The following is an 18,770-nucleotide window of genomic DNA, read 5'->3' as shown; positions in this document are numbered from 1 at the left end:
CCTTTCTTGATCTATTTCCACATATTGTTCCCTGTTTTTAAGATAAGAGCTGAGCCAGTTGTTAGGTGTTCCCCTAATGCCAAGATTTTCTAGCTTGTGAATAGCATTTTGTGAAAGACTGATCTTCCTTCCAGAGATTCCCATTTGAGTACACAGAGCATTTCCACAATACTCTCAGGTTATTCATCTCAGGTCATTTGAACTTACCAGTAACAAATTTAGCAGCACACCTCTGAATTGCTTCAGTGTCTTACTTTAAATTGAAGTGATGAGGATTTCAAACACCCAGTACTCAGGAGTGGGTTGCACGAGTGTTCTATACACAGTCTCCTTTGTAGATGAGCTACAGTGAAGTCAACAATTTGTCTTCCCTACTGCTGATCTTACTGCCATGGCATAAGCAGAATCAATTCCAAATCTGAAAGCAGGATTCATCACTTGAAATACAACACATATCATTGAAAGCATGTTTATTACAAATATCAGCATACAGCCAAATAACAAATAATTGCTGTTGGTTAAGTCTGAACTGATGACCTACAGCTCACCAGGCAGTGACACTAACCAGAACACTACACTACATGCACCACAGCTCATGGCATTATGTATTCATTTAATTTCATATAGCTTTGCAGTGTTATGCCTAGACATTTAATCCATATGACTCTGCCTAGACATTTAATCTATATGACTGCCAAGCAGTACATGACTAATACAGTAATCAAACATTACAAGACTCTCTTTCTTAATCATCTGTGTCAATGTACATTGACCTACATTTGGACTTGGCTGTCATTCATTGCACCAATGAGAATTCTGAGTCACCAAATATCCTCCTGTAGTCATTTAAAGACAACACTTTTCCATCCTCAGCAAACAGATGGACATTGCTGCTCACTCCATCTATCAGACTGTTTACATACATAGAGACCAAGAGTGGTCTTATAACACTTCACTTAGGCACTCCTTATGATACCTATGTCTCTGATGAACACTTGCCATCTAAGACAACATATAGAGTTCTACTACTTGAAAAGTCTTCATGCTACTCACAAACTTGAGGGCTTATTCCATATGCATGGATATTTGTTATGAGCCTGCCTGGGGGCACTATGTCAAACACTTTCTGGAAATCTGGGACCATGGAATTTTCCTGTTACCTTGGTTTGTAAGATATCATATAAAAAAGGAGCAAGCTGAGTTATGCATCATCAATGCTTTCTAAATCAATGCTGATTTGTTGACAGAAGCATTTCTCTCTCAAGGAAATTTATAATATTTGAACTTTGAATATGCTCTAGAGTTCTGCAGCAAATCAATATTAAGGATAATGCCTTTAGCTTTGCGGGTCTGTTCTTTTACCCTTCTTATGTATGGGAGTCACCTGTACTTTTTTTCAGTTGCATGGAACTTTGCACTGGTTGGGAGTTTTGCAGTAAATGCAAGCTATTTTTTATTTTATTTTATTTATTTATTTGGTCCTGTTGATTACATATTATACAGCCAGTGTACAAGTAATATAGGACAAGTCAATTGATGCAATTATAGTAGTACATTAACATTTATATATCACATTGCACAGACATTGGTTTATTTTACAAGAACAATTACTTGCATGCACTATTAAAGCCTGCATTATGCCAAAAACAGTTTAAGTGATTGTTTAAAATAGTATAATAAGTGACAGTGCATATTTTTATGCTACTGGCGTATATAAGGAAGTAAATTTTCTTCATGGTCATGGTTTGAATGTATGCAAGTTTTAACTGCATTCCTTAAGAAGAGGTTTAAGTGAATGCTTAAGAGAGTGGGATACATGGGAGTTCACATTTTCTCATAATGAAACAGCTAAATTTACATTTTATCACCACAATTTCAGTTAAACTACAAGTAACAGCATCACACTTTATCTTTAAGGGAGTGCTTTTCTTAGGCAGTTTCCCCCACTCTTGTACATCATAACTCTAAGTATTCATTCATTTTATAGAAAGTTTGTTCGATGAGAAATAATTTTAGTTTCCTTTTGAAAACCTGTACATTATTTATTTCCTTTTTTATATTGATGGGGAGCTTATTGAAGACCTTTATACCTGACTCAGTAACTCCCCTATGTACTTTAGTGAGAGATGCAGAGGCTTGATGAAAATTTTTCACCTGTCTTGTGTCATGGTCGTGGATGTCACAATTTTTCTGAAATGGTTCCCTGTTGTTGGCTGCAAATAACATCAGTGAGTATATATACTGACCTGTGATGGTAAGTATCCTTAGAGATTTGAAGAGACCTCTGCAAGATGTCCCATTAGGGACCCCACATATTAGCCTCACTGCTCGTTTTTGTATTCTGAAGACTTTTTCAACACCTGCAGCATTTCCCCAGAAGATTATGCCATAGGAGAGAACAGTATGGAAATATGCAAAGTATGACAACAACATTGTTTCTCTGTCTACTAACTGATGGAGAGCTCTTAGTGCAAAGCACGAGGAGCTAAGTTTCTTGACCAGCTGATCAATTTGTTCTTTCCATCTTAGGTGACTGTCTATCTGGATACAGGGTGTATACGTGGACAAGGAAAAAAAATTCCCGGATTTTTCCCGGATTTCCTGGTTAAAAATACACTTTCTCCCAGATGAAAACACACTTTTTCCGTGCTATTAAGTGACAGGTTTTTTTTTTATTTTTTGCATCAATAAGTATGCTGTATATTTTCGTATCACGAAAGTATAAATTCGAATCCCACCAAACACCGCATGTTACTTTCCGAACCATGTAATCAAGATTACGATACGCTTTTGTAAGCGAGTCATTGCTCATGTCACGTGATCCCGCCAGCCGATGACAGCGGATATTCAGAGCGTAGGACACGTGATGTAGTCCGCTAATAGCAATATCACTGTTAAGTAGCGCGGATACACAAACAGGAAAAGTTAATGTTTTAAATTAATATACATAGTGTTGCTACAAGAAAAGCAAAGGTTTCACGTACAACATTGGTCTCTAAGGTTAATAAGCTGCAACAGAAGCTAAGCTTTCACATATAATGTTGATTTTTCTTGTCCATGTTACACTTTAAGATACATCACACAAATGTGCCAGTAAAATTTTTAGCCGAGTCCAGTGACTTGTTCTCAAAGTTTTCCACAAATAAATTAGCTACCGCAGAGGAGCGAGAGCTTCCCGTAGCACTACATCAATTTACTCATAATAACGACACAATTGTCTGATCTGGGCTCTAAATACTTCTAATCGCTCGTCATCAAACGCTCTGTGATTTAAGGAATTCATCGCACATTCTCACACATAGTTCCACTTGCGAAAGAGTAAATTTGCTTTGAAAGTAACGTTTTTCAAACAGCCATTCGCAATATTTTCCTGCGACATGTTAGAAATAGGTTCGTTTCAGCAGTTGTCAGAGAGCGCCAGGTAAGAGGCGCCACCACGCTTTGGCAGCTACGATGATGCAGGAAGCCCGTATGTTCGTAAGTGTAAAACATTAAAAGATCTTACGTTATGTCATAAAAGAAAAGAGGCCGAAATATCGGTGTCTAATGCTGCGTAAGTTGTTAATACAAATAATACCCATGACTGGTGTGGTGTCTCAAATCTGATTACGTTTATTTTGTCGCTGTCTGCTAGATAAAACAAAATAGGTCTTTCTAACACTGCAGAAATTGTAACACATACCAAATAAACGAGACTGTTTTTGCACAAATGGTCATTTTTATAACACAACAGAATATAATTCACGAAGACCAACATAAAATGCCTATTAGGCCTACTACAAGCAAATAGTTTAATGTTAGAAAATAGTTTCACATTTCATTCATACGCCCCAGTTTCTCGAGCATGAGATCGAAAAGTAGTAGTACGAGATTTTTACTTAATTTTGGAATCGTCATATTCTTCCCTAATTGGTGTGATGTCCCCGTTCCTCGTGCTAACAAATAATCTTGTCATGACTAACTCTGGAACTATTCCTGCCTTTGTCAAAATTTAGTTGCTGGTTAACTTCACTAACCCTGCCAGAATCACCGGTTTAGTTATCCCTGATTATTCTCCGGTTAGGCGTTATGATGTTCGTACAAACCACTTTCCGCCCTACTTCCAGAATAGAAGTTAATCGGCTGCTAGAAGGGGGCTGTACACCTGGCCCTTACAAGTGGAGCGATCTGGCCAAAAATTTTCTGACAAAATTTCATTTTCTTGGATACACCGAGAAGATAATACGTAATCTTTCTTACCTGTTATTCCTGTTAGTCATTTATTTCCACTCTGGTAGTCTGACTCTATGGATTTCGCTAGTAATTATAGCACAGCTGATCATTCCAAGCCCAATCAACCACATAATCAGACAGCGGTTGGCGTTCACTCGTTCGGCTTTACTCTGCTCAGCTCGTATAATCCGGTCCCCTTTTGCTTGCAGGAAAGTTTATTTCTAGTTGCGACGAGGATTCCCCTGACAGACATCATGTACACTAGGCACGCATTCAAAATTTAACTTATGATTCATTCAGAAATCAACTTACAGAATGCGTTCAAAAACCAAGAGGGATGTGTTTCAAAATCATGAGTAATCGGTAGACCATCGTGCGCTGGATGCTAGGCTCTTTGTGAAACATGATTTTTTTCTTCTCAAGAATATGAATTTGGCGCCCCCTCCACCCCCGTAATTGTTGTTCGGGTCAGATACATCGGTTTGCCCCGCCACTCAACTGCGCATGCGCATGAGCCCGCTCGTAACTCCTATAACGAATCTAGTTAAACCGTTGTGACGTCACTCTCATCGGAGACATTTTGTTGTTATAAAGCATTGCATAGTCTTCCTAACACCTTTGACACATTTTGTTGTTGGCAAACGTTTGTATGAGCACTGTGTTTTGTTGTTGTATATGGCACATTTCCTTTGCAATTTATGTTTTATTTTCATATTTTTTTCTCGTTCATGTTTTATTGTTGTAGTATTATTCTGCAGTAGCAGGATAGAGTAATATCCTTTGTTAGAGCATCGATTCTTACCAGTCAATATTGCAAAAATTTAACTGAAACCTAAAATAATGAAAAATTCCCGGAATTCTAAAAAATTCCCGGAATTCTAAAAAATTCCCGGGTTTTTCCCAGTTTTCTCCCGGATGAAAAAGTTCCCAGGTTTTTCCCGGATCTCCTGGTTGTCCCGGGTCGTAGACACCCTGATCTGGATACCTAGGAATTTTGTATGTGTGGTTTCATTAATTTTGTGGTTGTTAACATCTATTTCAGGAGCTTTAATTTTGTTTATTTTTTGTCAGAAACTGTATCATATTGGTTTTTGAAATATTTAAGATTAGGCTATTCGCAGTGAACCATTTGTGTACTTGAGTAGAGACTGTCATGGCTGTATCCTGCTTTGTTGAGTTGGGTCCTTTTACGAGGATACTTGTATTGTCAGCAAACATTACTATTTTTGCTCTGTTGTTAATTGTGATTGGTAGAGCATTAATGTAGATCAGGAAAATTAATGGCCCAAGAATTGAGCCCTGTGGGACTCCATACTTTATATTTCCCCAGTCTGATGTTAATGCTGTTCCTGTCCCCCTTATTACAACCCTCTGCTTCCTGTTCTGTACGTATGATTCTAACCAAGTCAAAGATTTGTCTTTAATGCCATAATGTGGAAGCTTTTTTAAGAGTGTGTTGTGATCTACACAATCAAATGTGATAAGAGACCAATGGCAAAGAGTATTTACTTTGAAACAGGATAGGGATTCCATATGGATCTGACAACTTATTTGTTTTCAGTTCCTTTTAGTTGCTTCTCACTGTTTCCAGTTCCTTTAAGTTGCTTCTCAAGACCCTGAATGCTTGTTTCTATACCCTCTGGATGGCAGTTTGGGAGGTGGTCAAATAATGAATTGTATGTATGTTCCTCTTACATGAATGATTTTTTTTAACTGCAGAATTTAAAACTTCAGCTTTCATATTTCTACTTTCTATTGCCACAGTAGACTGATGGACAAGTCACTAAATTGAAGCCTACTAGTTCCTTAGTAGGACCAACATTTTCTTGGGTTCTTGGTAAGATCTTTCTCCAATATATGACAGATGTTGTCATAAGCTTCACACACCAACCTTTTTATAGAAATAAAAACTTCTATTAACTTTTTCTTCTTGAAAATTGGTGAATCTTTTCTGTCCTTAATCCACTTACTTAACATACATTTTCAGAGTGAGATTAAAAATCAGTTTAAGTTTCACCTATAACTCCTCTATAATTTCATCATACCAGAACTAAGTAATGTCCATTCATTGTATAAGTAGGATGCTAACAACTACTTTTCTGGTCTTTCCAGCCTAAAAAAACTCCCCTAGCCTCTTTGATGGATTTATTAACTTAAGTGATCTTTGTTGCTATGATGACATGATAGTCACTAATCTCTATCTTTATAGTGACGCTGTCGCAAGGTCCTCTTTGTAGCTACCAGGTGTAAAATATTTCCATTGCATGTGGAATGTTGAACTAGCTGCTCAAGGCAGTTTTAGGAGAATATGTTCAGAACTACATCTCAACTGTCTGCCCATATCATCTGTAATGAATCCATACATGTCCCAGTCTACATTTGCTCAACTAAAGTTGGTTCTTGAAACTGTATAAGTAGGCTTTTGCATAAAAGCTAGCACACAATGTCCATGGCTGAAACAAACCTGTGACAATTTGTGCTGCCCTTATTTTTATACATTCAGTATCCCCTGCTAGTCCTATCTGGTACAGATCTCACGCTTTTGAACAATATTATTGGATGGGCTGCCTGAGGATTTTGTAAGCAAGAGCAGTTTGTAAGCAATCTCCTTAGTAGCTCAAACTGTATCTCCTGAGTAAAATACCCATGAACCAAAGTCTGCTACTTTCTTCACATATAACTGATCCTATGTGATCATTCCATTTCACATCCCTACAAATTTACACTCAATTATTTGTGTGAGTGTACAATTTCAACTGTGACTCATTGATATTGTAGTCATAGGCTACTCTGACATGATATTGTAGTCATAGGCTACTCTGACATTTCATTTTGTGAAGTGCGAAGTTTTACATTTGTGGACAATTGACGCAAATGTTCAGTCACCATATCACTTTGAAATTATATCAAGATCTGATAGTATTTATGCTGTTTATTTTCGAAGTATTTTGTTATAGATAACTATCATTTATGAAAAGTCTGAAATTACTGGTAATATTGTCTGCAAGGACATTAATATAAACTTGAACACAGTCGCAACACACTTTCCTCAGTGTTATTTCTACATTTGTCAGTGATTCTTGTAACACTTCTCTTAAAATGATGTAACAAGTAGTCAGAGTTTATATTTCAGTGATGAATTTTCAACATTCAGATTTGTGTCGTTTGAATGCAGATTTGAAGTGAATATGTTCAATTTAATAATTTCCTAATCTAAAACTTACATTATTATATAATGGCTTCATTGTCTTCTGCAGGGTTGAGGGTGTTGGCTCAGAGACTGAATTGTGAAGAACTGTAATTATCTTAGAAATCGGTGTAGATCGTGCAGGTGGCATCAGCTATTAAACCATCTTAAAACAATTTTCTTTTGAGTTCTCTGGTATATACACTGCTCAACAAAAGTTTGGGATACTATCATAAAATGTAGTCTATGATACTAAATGTCTCATTTACCTTGGAACTTCATGCATTACCCAGTCAGAGACCATATACTGGATCTACAGCTACTCCGCAAGTCACCTGATGGTGTGTGGTGTTACTGGCATGCTTTCTGGCCATTTTCCAGTTGTGTACAAATACTTCTGCTGCAGTGGCACACCATGAGCAGTCCAGTATCAACAGCAGCTTCAGTCAGTTTTCAGCACTGCAGTAACATGCCACACAGAGGCAAGCAACACTTTGATAGAGTCAGGATAGTAACTTTATTTTTCAGTAGGTCATACTCAGCAAGATTTGCCTATTGGTTGCAAGTAATTCAAAATGGTATGTCTCAGGCATGGAGAAAGTACAGAGAAATGGGCAATATGAACAACAGACCTTGCAGTGGTTGTCCTTGTATGACAACATCAATGCAGGATCATTTCCTCCAACTGTCAGCTCACAGGCACCCAACATCAGCTGCCAGAAATATTGGAAATGATTTCTCCTGGGTAACAGGGATTTGTATCTCAGACCAAACAACGCACAGAAGACTGCATCGTGGTGGTGTTCATTCCAGAAGATCAATGAGAAGTTTTGCACTGAACCAATCGAACTGATGCAGTAAAAGGATTTTGGCTCTTGCATATCAACATTGGACCATTGCAGAATGGAGTAATGTCATGTTTGGTGACAAAACCCGGATTGGTTTGTGACTAGACACTAGACAGAGTTTGGAGAAGTGGTGGATGATAGCAGGAAGTCCATCTGTTTGTAGGTGGAAATGTAATGTTCTGGGTGTCGATAATGATGGGACGGCGGACCCCTGTAATTCCCATCTATAGCAATTTATGGGTCCCTGATACCTCCAAAAGGTCCTACAAACAATTGTAAGACACAACAGATATGAAGTTGGTGACAATGTCATCCTAGTCAATGACTATGCACACCATACTCTAGCAGTGATTCGGTATCTTCAAAGATGCAACATCAACTGAATACATTGGCCAGCACTGTCTCCAGACGTGAAAGCGATTGAGCATGCATGGGACATGTTGTAGGTGGCCATTGCACACTGTCTGAATCCACCTGGCAATCTCCAAGACCTCACAAAGCTGCCTTTGAGGAGTGGGACTTCATACCTCAAGGTGATCATGATCCAGAGCTTGCCGCGTACAGTAGAAGGACTCATCCATATGTGGTGAGGACGAACTTGCAACTAAGGACTGATAATCCTCACCATGAGATAAAGATTTTTCATGATGTACTCTTAAGGTAGAGCCTGCTTCATTTGTAATGATGCTTTGTAACTAACCAAAACTGTTCTTGTTTCCAGAAGGAATTTTGTTTATTTTGTATTGTACAAATCTCAGTGGGTGTACTATAAGAAGTATTACAGCAAACTCTATGATATTCCAAACTTTTGTTGAGATGTGTATTTTGCCTTCAAAATAATCTTGTAAACAACAATATACTTCATCTCCACAACAATTACATTGATACTTCTTTATAGAAAAATAAACTGCCTGCGATCAATTTTAAATTTAAGTTGGAAAAACAGAGAAATCTACAAAAAAGTACTTACAACTTTAAAATAGTCCACCAGAATGTGCAGGGCCTGGGCAATAAATGTGAACAATTAGATGTGTTTGTAAGTGGAAACTATGCCTGATGTGCTTGCTATTCGTGAACACTGCTAATCTGATGCCAAATTAGAGCATTTTAAACCTCTAAACATGGTACTAGCTAATAAGTATTGCAGGTCTTCCATCAGAAGTGGGGGGTGTCGGTGTATGTAAGAAGTACATTTGATTTTAACTCTGTAAATGTTAGTAAATATTCATTAGAAGGGACATTTGTGTTATGTGCAGCATGTATAAAGATACCAAGTGATGAAATTTATGTTATGTGTTTATATAGACCCTAAGTGGAAACTTTGAAGTTTTCTTGACAAAGTTCTGTGACATGATGTCACACCTGAATAAGTTAGTAATTATAGGAGATTTCAGCATAAATGTATTAGCAGATAAGTTACACACTAGAATATTCAGGTATACTCTACTTGAATATAATCTAAGATACCTTATAAACACTGCAACAAGGAACACTGAAACATGCCAGTCTGCAATAGCTTACATAATCACTGGTATTTATCTTTATGATCTTACATCTTCTGTTATAAGTGCTTTGTCCATCTTCTGTTATAAGTGCTTTGTCAGATCATGCAGTAGAATTAGGTGAGAACATAACATTAGGTGAGGCTCCTGCACACAGTTTCTATGGATATATTAGGATGAATACAGGCCAAACTATAACTCATTTGAATAACATACTAAGCAGTGTGGATTGGAACAGTATTCTAGCAACACATTACAGTTATGGTAAGTACTCAAATAAACTATATTACATTCTCAACCAAGCCTGCCCATTAATTAAAAAAAAAAAATTCAGTCACACACCGTAACCCAAAGCTGGATACCAAGTTCAGTCACTGAGGCTAGAGAAAAACTAAGATGGTATGAGTCTGCTATGTTAAATGAGTTGAGCAATAAAAAATTAAAAGAAGAATTCAAAAAGTATCAGAAATACTATATACACCTCCTAAATTCTGAAGGATGGAAACGTTTTGAAAGTGTCATTCAAAACTCAAGTAATATTTCCAAAACATCATGGTTACAAGTAAATAGAGAAACAGGTAAATCTGGGAAACATACAACTGAAAATCACTTGCTGATAAATGGCACAATAGAAACTGATCAGAATAAGGCAGCAGATCTATGTAACAAATACTTTGCCTCTGTTGGCTGCAGCATAAACAATCAGCTTAAAAATCACAAATACAAATTCAGAGGAACACCAGTGTCAGAAAGTATATTTTTGACACCAATCAGTGAAGAAGAAATAATTAAAGTAGTGAATAGCTTGAAGAATCTCTTACAGCAGGATGTGATGGTCTTAGTCTGAACACTCTTAAGAAATGTATTCATAAAATTGCATCACCTTTATCAGCAATTATCAACTTTCAAATGGAAGATTGTCTATTTCCAGATGAGTTGAAAATTGTTCGAGCTGTGCCTATTTTTTAAAAAGGAAACAGAAATCTGGTAGAAAACTTTCAATCTATATCTGTTCTTCCAATAACATCCAAAGTCTTTGAGAAAGTAATATACATAAGAATCTGGAATTTGCTGGTAACCAGAAAGTGATTTCTAAGGAGCAGTATAGGTCAGTCAAGGGGTCATCCAACTTAATCGAATATGTCACTCAAGCAATGGACAGTAAAGAACATGTATGTGGCACCTTTCTAGACTTACAAAAAGTATTTGATTGTGTTGATATGTCTATACTGCTGGACAAACTGTGGACCTTCAGGTTTCATTATTTCAAAAGATAATTAAATTTAGGTAATTTAATATACATTACTGTAAATTCAGAATGCTTGTGTTTCTGTTAATGTGGGCCATTCTACGGAATTATGCTGATTATGTCACAAAGTTTTGCAAGTATGACACTATAATGCTAACTTTAATTAATTGTAACTGTTAATTAACATGGTCTATAGTCAAACTAATGTCATTTCTGGAATCTAATCTTAAGGAATAACCTAAAATAAATTTAAGTGGGGGGAGAGCTTAATTACACATCAGAAGTATCATTAAACATGGCGCATATTACTTACATAACAATATTGAATAGCAGAAAATCAAAGAAAGGAAAAAGAACCTAGTTATTAGCAGAAGTCAAAACATAACACATGGGAAGAATCCAACAGCCGTGTCACAAAGTAACCTGTGGAAGCTGACTCATTCCACATCCCTGAAGGCTCCCATTCATGATGGGATTTACAGAACACAGTGTGTGAATGAATCAATGAATGTTTACTTAATGGATGTATAAATAGCTATCATGTACTTGTAATTCTAAGACTTCACCTTTAACATTTTACTTCTAACAATTTCATTAGCACCTGTCTCAAGTATGTTGACCTGTCTCCGGAATGTTGTTACACAGTGTGCAAAATATCTCTGAAAATAGAATAGTAACTGTAAATGAAGCTTAAGCCTCATACTGACCCTCTAAAAAATTACTAATTTGATGTTAATTGAAATTTCTTTCTCTTTCAGGCTTGCGCAAAGTGTAAAAATCATGTTTGCATTCGCCATATTCGTCACTTATGCTCTGCAGTGTTATGTGCCATTAGAGATTCTGTGGTATAAAGGGCTAAAACGACGCTTTGAGAAGTGTTCAAAGAAAAAGCAACTATTTTATGAATATGTTGTTCGAACAGCGATTGTAATTGCAACATGTAAGTTATTATTTCTGAAATGTTTAAGAAAAGAACAGTTTACAAATATCAGCGACTTGAACACATTTTGATTATCAGTAGTAGAGATTCTGTCATCATACAGACATTAACAGAAATGTTAGACTAAACAGTGAAGGCTTTCACGACCAAATGGTACTGTTGTTGATAATTCTTCCGGGTTATATGGCCGTGGTCTATGGAATTCTTCTATTCCTAACGTTTCGTCCAATACTACGTTGGACATTCTCAGAGGTATGACTGGTCCTTCTGAGTCCTGCTGACTGACAAGTCAGGCATCGGAGAGCGGCCTAAATACAGAGGAAAGTGGGCGTGGTCTACCTTGCACATAGTAGCAGAGAGAAAACTAGTCAAAGATAAAATGTAACTATTGATAATAGTCCGTCATAGATAAAAATCACTTATCGATTCTGTAACGCCACTGTCCATATCTTGCTTAATTTCAAGGCCTCTTCTTTTCTATTAAAATTATCTTCATGTTTATAAATTTCAATAGCCTCCCTATACAGTCGTGGATAATAGTTCGTGGCAGCACTTAAAACTGTAGTTTCAGAAAACTTAACTACATGGTCACCTGACTGAAGGGCATGTTCCGCAATGGCCGATTTATCTATTTTTCCCAGTTGGCAAAGTCTTTTATGCTCCTTTACCCTCATATTCATACTTCTTTTCATAGTACCAATATAGACCTGGCCACAAGTACACGGCATTTTATACACACCGCTAGATGATAATGGTGGCCTTCTATCTTTAACAGAATGAAGTACTTGTCCTATTTTTCTGGTAGGTTTGAATACCGGTTTCACTTCATGTTTCAGCAAAATTTTGCCGATTCGATCTGTAACCTTACTAATGAAAGGTAAAGACACCGTGTTCTTCCATTGCTGTGTAACATCCTTGTCCTTTGGCCTGCTGTAATTAGGTCTTAAAAACTCTATTAATTTCTTTGTTTGAGTACCCATTCTTTTCGAAGGCCTGTTTCAGATGATTCAGTTCCATGTCCAGATGTTCCATTTTGCCCTGTCCACTAAACTTTTGATTACACCTCTTTTTTGTTGTGGGTGATGATTGGAGTTCTTATGTAAGTATCTATCAGTATGTGTGCTCTTCCAAAACACTTTATGTTTTAGACTGCCATCGGTCTGTCTCATGACTAACACATCGAGAAACGAAATAGCCTGGTCTTTTTCCACTTCAATAGTAAACTGAATTTTAGGGTTTATGCTATTAAGATAATAAAAAAAATCACCTAAGGCTTTTTTACCATGTGTCCAAACCATGAATGTGTCATCTACATAATGATACCAACAACATGGTTTCTTATTTCCTTTATTCAATGCTAATTGTTCAAATTTCTCCATGTAAAAATTGGCAATCGCAGGGCTCAATGGGTTACCCATGGCAACACGATCCACTTGCTCATAAAACTGCTCATCCCACTGAAACGGGCTAGATGTGAGACAGTGTCTAAACAGAGCGGTCAAATCTTCAGGGAAAACTTTCATTATGTAAACCATAACTTCATTGACCGGAATCATAGTAAACAGAGATACAATATCAAAACTGACCAGAATGACTTCAGGAGCCAAGGTTAGACCTTCAATTTTCTCAATAAAATGATGTGAATCCCTCACATAAGAATCAGTCTTACCAATGTATGGTTGTAGAAGAGTAGCTCACCACTAATAGATCCAAAATCTTACTTCTATAGTCCTCTTTGTTCATCACCATAGTGGCATTGCCTTTATCAGATGGAAGAACAACTATTCCTTCGTCCGCACTTAAATCCCTGAGGGCCTTTCTCTCCCCCTTAGTTAAGTTACTCTCCAATGGCTTATTATGGCATAAGACCCTTGTGATTTCAATATGAATTGCATTAGCAGTTGCCTTAGGGAGGGTTTGAATCCCTGCTTCCACATTCGCAATAATCTCTTCCACTGGTACATGCCTAGGAATAATAGCATAGTCACCTCCTTTGCGGTTCTCACAAATGACGGACTATTATCAATAGTTACATTTTATCTTTGACTAGTTTTCTCTCTGCTACTATGTGTAAGCTAGACCACGCCCACTTTCCTTGGTATTTAGGCTGCTCTCCGACACCCGACTCGTCAGTTGGCAGGACTCAGCAGGACCAGCCATACCTCTGAGGATGTCCAACGTAGTATTGGACGAAACGTTAGGAATAGAAGAATTCCATAGACCACGGCCATATAACCCGGAAGAATTATCAACAACAGTAAACAAGAGCAATTTCAAATAGTTGCAAAAAATACTAATGTTTCCCTTTTTTTAATTATTATTTGTTTCATGAATCCTTAGGTGTAAGTATCTTATTTAGGTGATGATATTTTATTTCTTTTCAAAAATAAATCAACTGCGTGCATGTTTTATTTACATGCAATGCCAATGTTACAGTTAAGTTTCTGTGTATAAAATGACCAGCATCTCACCTAATATTTCTGGTAACAAATAAATGCTTACATTAAAAATTAAAGCACTTAATAACATATTTAAGTCAGCAACTAATTTTAAGCCACAGAAGAAATTCCAATGTATTAACACCCCCCCCCCCCTTTAGCAAATTTGTGATTAACAGCTTTTTTTTAAAATATTGGCAATATTTGTTTCCTTAATCCTGTAGAAACCAAAATTTATGTTTCAGTTGTAGTACGGAATAATCAACATTTGAAACATTGGCTTTAGCTGGTTGGTTCCTATTATGTTAAAAAATGAAATCATATCTATGTGTAGAGATGAATAGTGAAAAATATTAATATTTGGCTACTTTATTAGAGGAAGGATAAGAAGAGAAATAAAGAAAATACATGTTATTTCAGTAACATAATCAGTAGGAATTTTAAAAAATACAGGTTTTGTTATTTTTAAACTGTCATGAAATCAAGACTGTGAAAGATATGACACTGGAAAAAAGGAAGAATAAAAAGCCAGAATTTGAACATAAAGAAGAGCCCTAATAATAACACTGTAGGAAAAGATATATTGCTACTTACTGTAAAGATGACACCTTAAAGTTGCAGATAGGCACAGTTAAAAGACACTGACATGTAAGCTTTCAGCCACAGCCTTCATCAGAACAAGAAAGTGAAACACACGCCATTAGTTAACACAAACAAGCACACTTCAGGCACACATGACTGCTAACTCTAGCAGCTCAGGCCAGAATGGCATTCTGCCAGAGTTGGCAGTCAGGGTATCCCAGGAGGAATGGTCAGTATTCAGGGGTATGATAGGAACAATCATTCAAAGCAAAGAAGTCTAGTAACCATGGACTCTTAAATGCATATCTTAAGAGCTATGAGCACTACTTCGGAACAAATGCCCATGACTCTTTTGGTGTTCGTTTTAGAGCACACATTTACTGGACATTTTTTCTTATTTTGGCCTGTACTACCTACTCCCAAAATATGGAAAGCAAAAACTTTGCAGTAGAAGAAAAGATGAAGCAGTGCTCATAGTTCTTAAGCTATGAATCTCAGAACCTGTGTTTACTAGACTTTTTGCCCTGAACGATTGTTCCCCGTCATGTCCCTGAATACTGAGCTTTCTTCCTGGAACACCCTGTATACTCCACAATAATATAAACTATCAGGTGAGAGCAAAAAAAAATCTTGTAAATCCATGATTTAACTCATAAATCAAAACATAGGAAAAATATTTCACTGATCAGAGTGCACACAGGTAAGAAATTTCTGGACTGATTAAACTTACTTTTTATATGTGATGTTTTTACCAACTGAGATGTCTAGGCACTGCTTGCAGAAGCAGAAGCTGCGCACACAGTTTAATCTGTCAAAGAATTTTCTGTGGTCAGTGATGTTTACTACTAATGTAATAATACGTGGAAACCCGAGGTCACACATAAATAATTAGAAGACTGAAGATGGAAAACTATGCTAGGCTGAGGAACAGACTTGAATCTTTACATTTTGATAGCAGTGCCAATCTATGAGTAAATGAAGCATGCATTAAAGACTGTTAATTTTGTGGTCTCTGAGATAAGGATCTGGATTTAAAGCCCATCTGGAACATACATTTAATATGAAGTGCACACTTTAGTGTGAGCACAGTGTTGCAGCCTGCATGTTACTTATTGTGTGTAGAAAATGGAGGAATGAAAATAAGTAAGGCAAAAATAGAGTTCACGGATGTGCAGTGCAGTCATTAAGATGACTGTACATGACAAGACTATTTGAATGCTTTGTTTATCATCAAGCTGGTAACAATCAAGGGGAAGAAACTGGATATAATGAGAATCATCAGTTTGGAAGAAAATGGACACAAACTCTCATGAGAAAATGAACAGCGATGAGGACACTGAGATTTGCGTTTGCATATAAGAGCCAGGGAAAAGTTAGAAGCAACTCATTAAAAAGAAACCAAACATTGACCCAGAGTCTGACAGATATGGAATTTGGTTAGGGCATGATAAAAGAAGAGGTAAAGAGTCATAACAGATAGGCTTCTATAAGGAAAAAGATGACAGCAAGTCATAATATATAAGCATCAGAGATTATATCATTAAATGTGCATGTTTGGTGGAGATGGCTAATACACTCCACACCTATACGTAGGGAACTACATACGTAAAGGTTTAGTAACAATTAGTTTCACAAGTCCATATGATTTTCAGAAATTGTTAATAATTGTGTATAACCATGATTAAAACCAAAATTGTTATGTCATGATCACTTACATTTTTTATTAGATTCACAATGACAATATTGCCACATGTATTTCATTTCTGTTTTATTATTGTGAACAATATTTTAGTATTTTTCATAGTAATTTCTCTTGAAATTATTGCTCAATGTAATAATGTTGTCTTCTTTACAGTTCTCCTGGCAGTGGCAATACCTCGACTGGAATTATTTATTTCACTATTTGGAGCCTTGTGTCTAGCAGCAGTTGGCATTGTTTTCCCACCATTGGTTGAGATCTGCTATTTGTGGCCCATCGGTTATGGTTTCTGCAGATGGATCCTCATTAAAAACATACTCCTTATGATCTTTGGCACTTTGGGACTTGTCATTGGTACCTACACAAGTCTCAACGACATTATCGTTTCCATGCTGTGACATGTGATGCTATTGATGTATACAGACAGTGTGGTACACTTGTGAGATTTTTTCAGTGATACTGCTTTACAGAGAACAGAGCATGTCTAAGCATGTGTACCTTCTGAAAGTTACTGAAGAACAGCTGTGCTATTGGGAATATGTTCTCCTGACATGCAAATAGATCGTACTATCACAAAAGAACATCACTGCTGAAGTTTTGTCATGGGATAATACTTTTACAAGGTGGAGGAAATTGCTGTTATAAACACTCATGCAAGAATTTTTACTTGTATTGTACATACCACCTTACTTATTTTGCAGTTCACATAGTTAAACAGCATAGAGACTATTTACCAGTTCAACAATGATAACTGGTGTTGCATGTCAGGAGAGAGCACATTGATTACAGCCTGAACACAGTGTGCACTGCTATTCTTTTGTTACTACTAGGGATTACATTGTAATCATGTGAAACGTTATTGATCTGTACAGATCGTATTATGAGTAAGGCAAGGTGATCTATGTATATACTATGCCTACCATGGCATTAAATTAATTATGTGCTTTAATAAAGCTATGCGTAATATAGTACAAAAGATGAGAAACTGTGATTTTGACCAGTGGAAAACACAGCTTTTTTTTCCTAAGTGAAGCTAACAGCTGTTAAAACATTCCCGCACCTGTGAAACTAAAGTTATTTTATTAGGCAATTTTCTTGTAAAAAAATAATGAAGAATATATGCTAAAATTAAAATGAACAACTATGGTAAATAATTGTTTTTCACTTCTATTTCCATTTCATCAATTAAAATGTTGATGCTGTGCAGTTGTGCACATTTGTCTCAATTTGTTTCTGGTTTCAAATGGCAATAAAGTCACTGTTGATATGTAAGTATTAAGTTATAGGATTAAGTTACAGGGTTAATATGTATCTCAATTTCATTTGCTTACAACTACATTTGATAAAGTATGGCCAGCTACAATCATAACACTGTTTTCCATTGATGCAGGAACTTTTAATACTCAGTTTTCGTTCCTTTTCAATACACAAAGACAAATGAATTTCCAAATTTTTAAATATGAAGATTGTGGTAGATCTCAGTTTTTTTAGTAAATATACTTTTGTGAGTTATCAGTAAGGTCCTTTTTAACCAACATAAATGCAAAAGTGGTATAATACATAATTAATTTACAGTCAAAAGCTGTTGAAATCTGATACTCACATGTCAGTAACTTCTTAAGATATTTTTTATTACCATTGTATAATGGGCATGTAACTGAAAACAGATTGAATGAATGTGGAAGTGTAAGGTGATGCAGACGCATAATGCTAGTCGTATTTACAAAAAATTTAATTCAAATGTAATTCAAGTCATCTCGATTATCAAACACCATGGTTTCCCTAACCACATTGGGCAGATGTCATGATGGTTCATCCTGTATGACCATTTCCAGATTCATTTAAACTTTAAATAGAATCCTTTTGAGCATTTGACCACAACATTTTGTAAAACTACAAAGAAATTACAAAAAAAGTCCATGCATTGGTAGACTTGCAATGATTCTTTCCATCACCCTGAAGAAGATACAATTCAGTTGAATTACTAGCTTTTGTTTTGTAACTGCTGAATGAACCATGGAATCTCTAGGTTGTAATATCAGTAATGTAAGGAAAAGATAGATTGCTACTTACCATAAACATGACATATAAGTTGCAGACAGCCACAACAGAA

At 36.4% G+C, this 18,770-nt stretch overlaps 1 protein-coding gene across 6 annotated transcripts in view; it reads left to right on the top strand.

The window, feature by feature from the left end:
* LOC126188141 (proton-coupled amino acid transporter-like protein CG1139) overlaps positions 1 to 18,109 on the top strand; it is a 287,833-nt gene extending 269,724 nt beyond the window's left edge. For 3 of the 6 annotated variants that reach the window (XM_049929636.1, XM_049929635.1, XM_049929637.1), the window contains exons 9-10: positions 11,757 to 11,938; positions 16,814 to 18,109. In XM_049929636.1, the coding sequence (XP_049785593.1) occupies positions 11,757 to 11,938; positions 16,814 to 17,055 (424 nt within the window). In that variant the 3' untranslated portion in view covers positions 17,056 to 18,109. The remainder of the gene's footprint in view (positions 1 to 11,756; positions 11,939 to 16,813) is intronic. The other 3 variants (XM_049929633.1, XM_049929632.1, XM_049929634.1) reach the window with 1 other exon arrangement.
* Positions 18,110 to 18,770: the final 661 nt, after the last annotated feature.

The sequence above is a fragment of the Schistocerca cancellata genome, chromosome 5 (assembly GCF_023864275.1).
Source record: "Schistocerca cancellata isolate TAMUIC-IGC-003103 chromosome 5, iqSchCanc2.1, whole genome shotgun sequence".
Lineage (NCBI taxonomy): Eukaryota > Metazoa > Arthropoda > Insecta > Orthoptera > Acrididae > Schistocerca > Schistocerca cancellata.
Note: the sequence above shows the minus strand (reverse complement) of the source record. Positions and strands in the feature narration are given on the sequence as shown.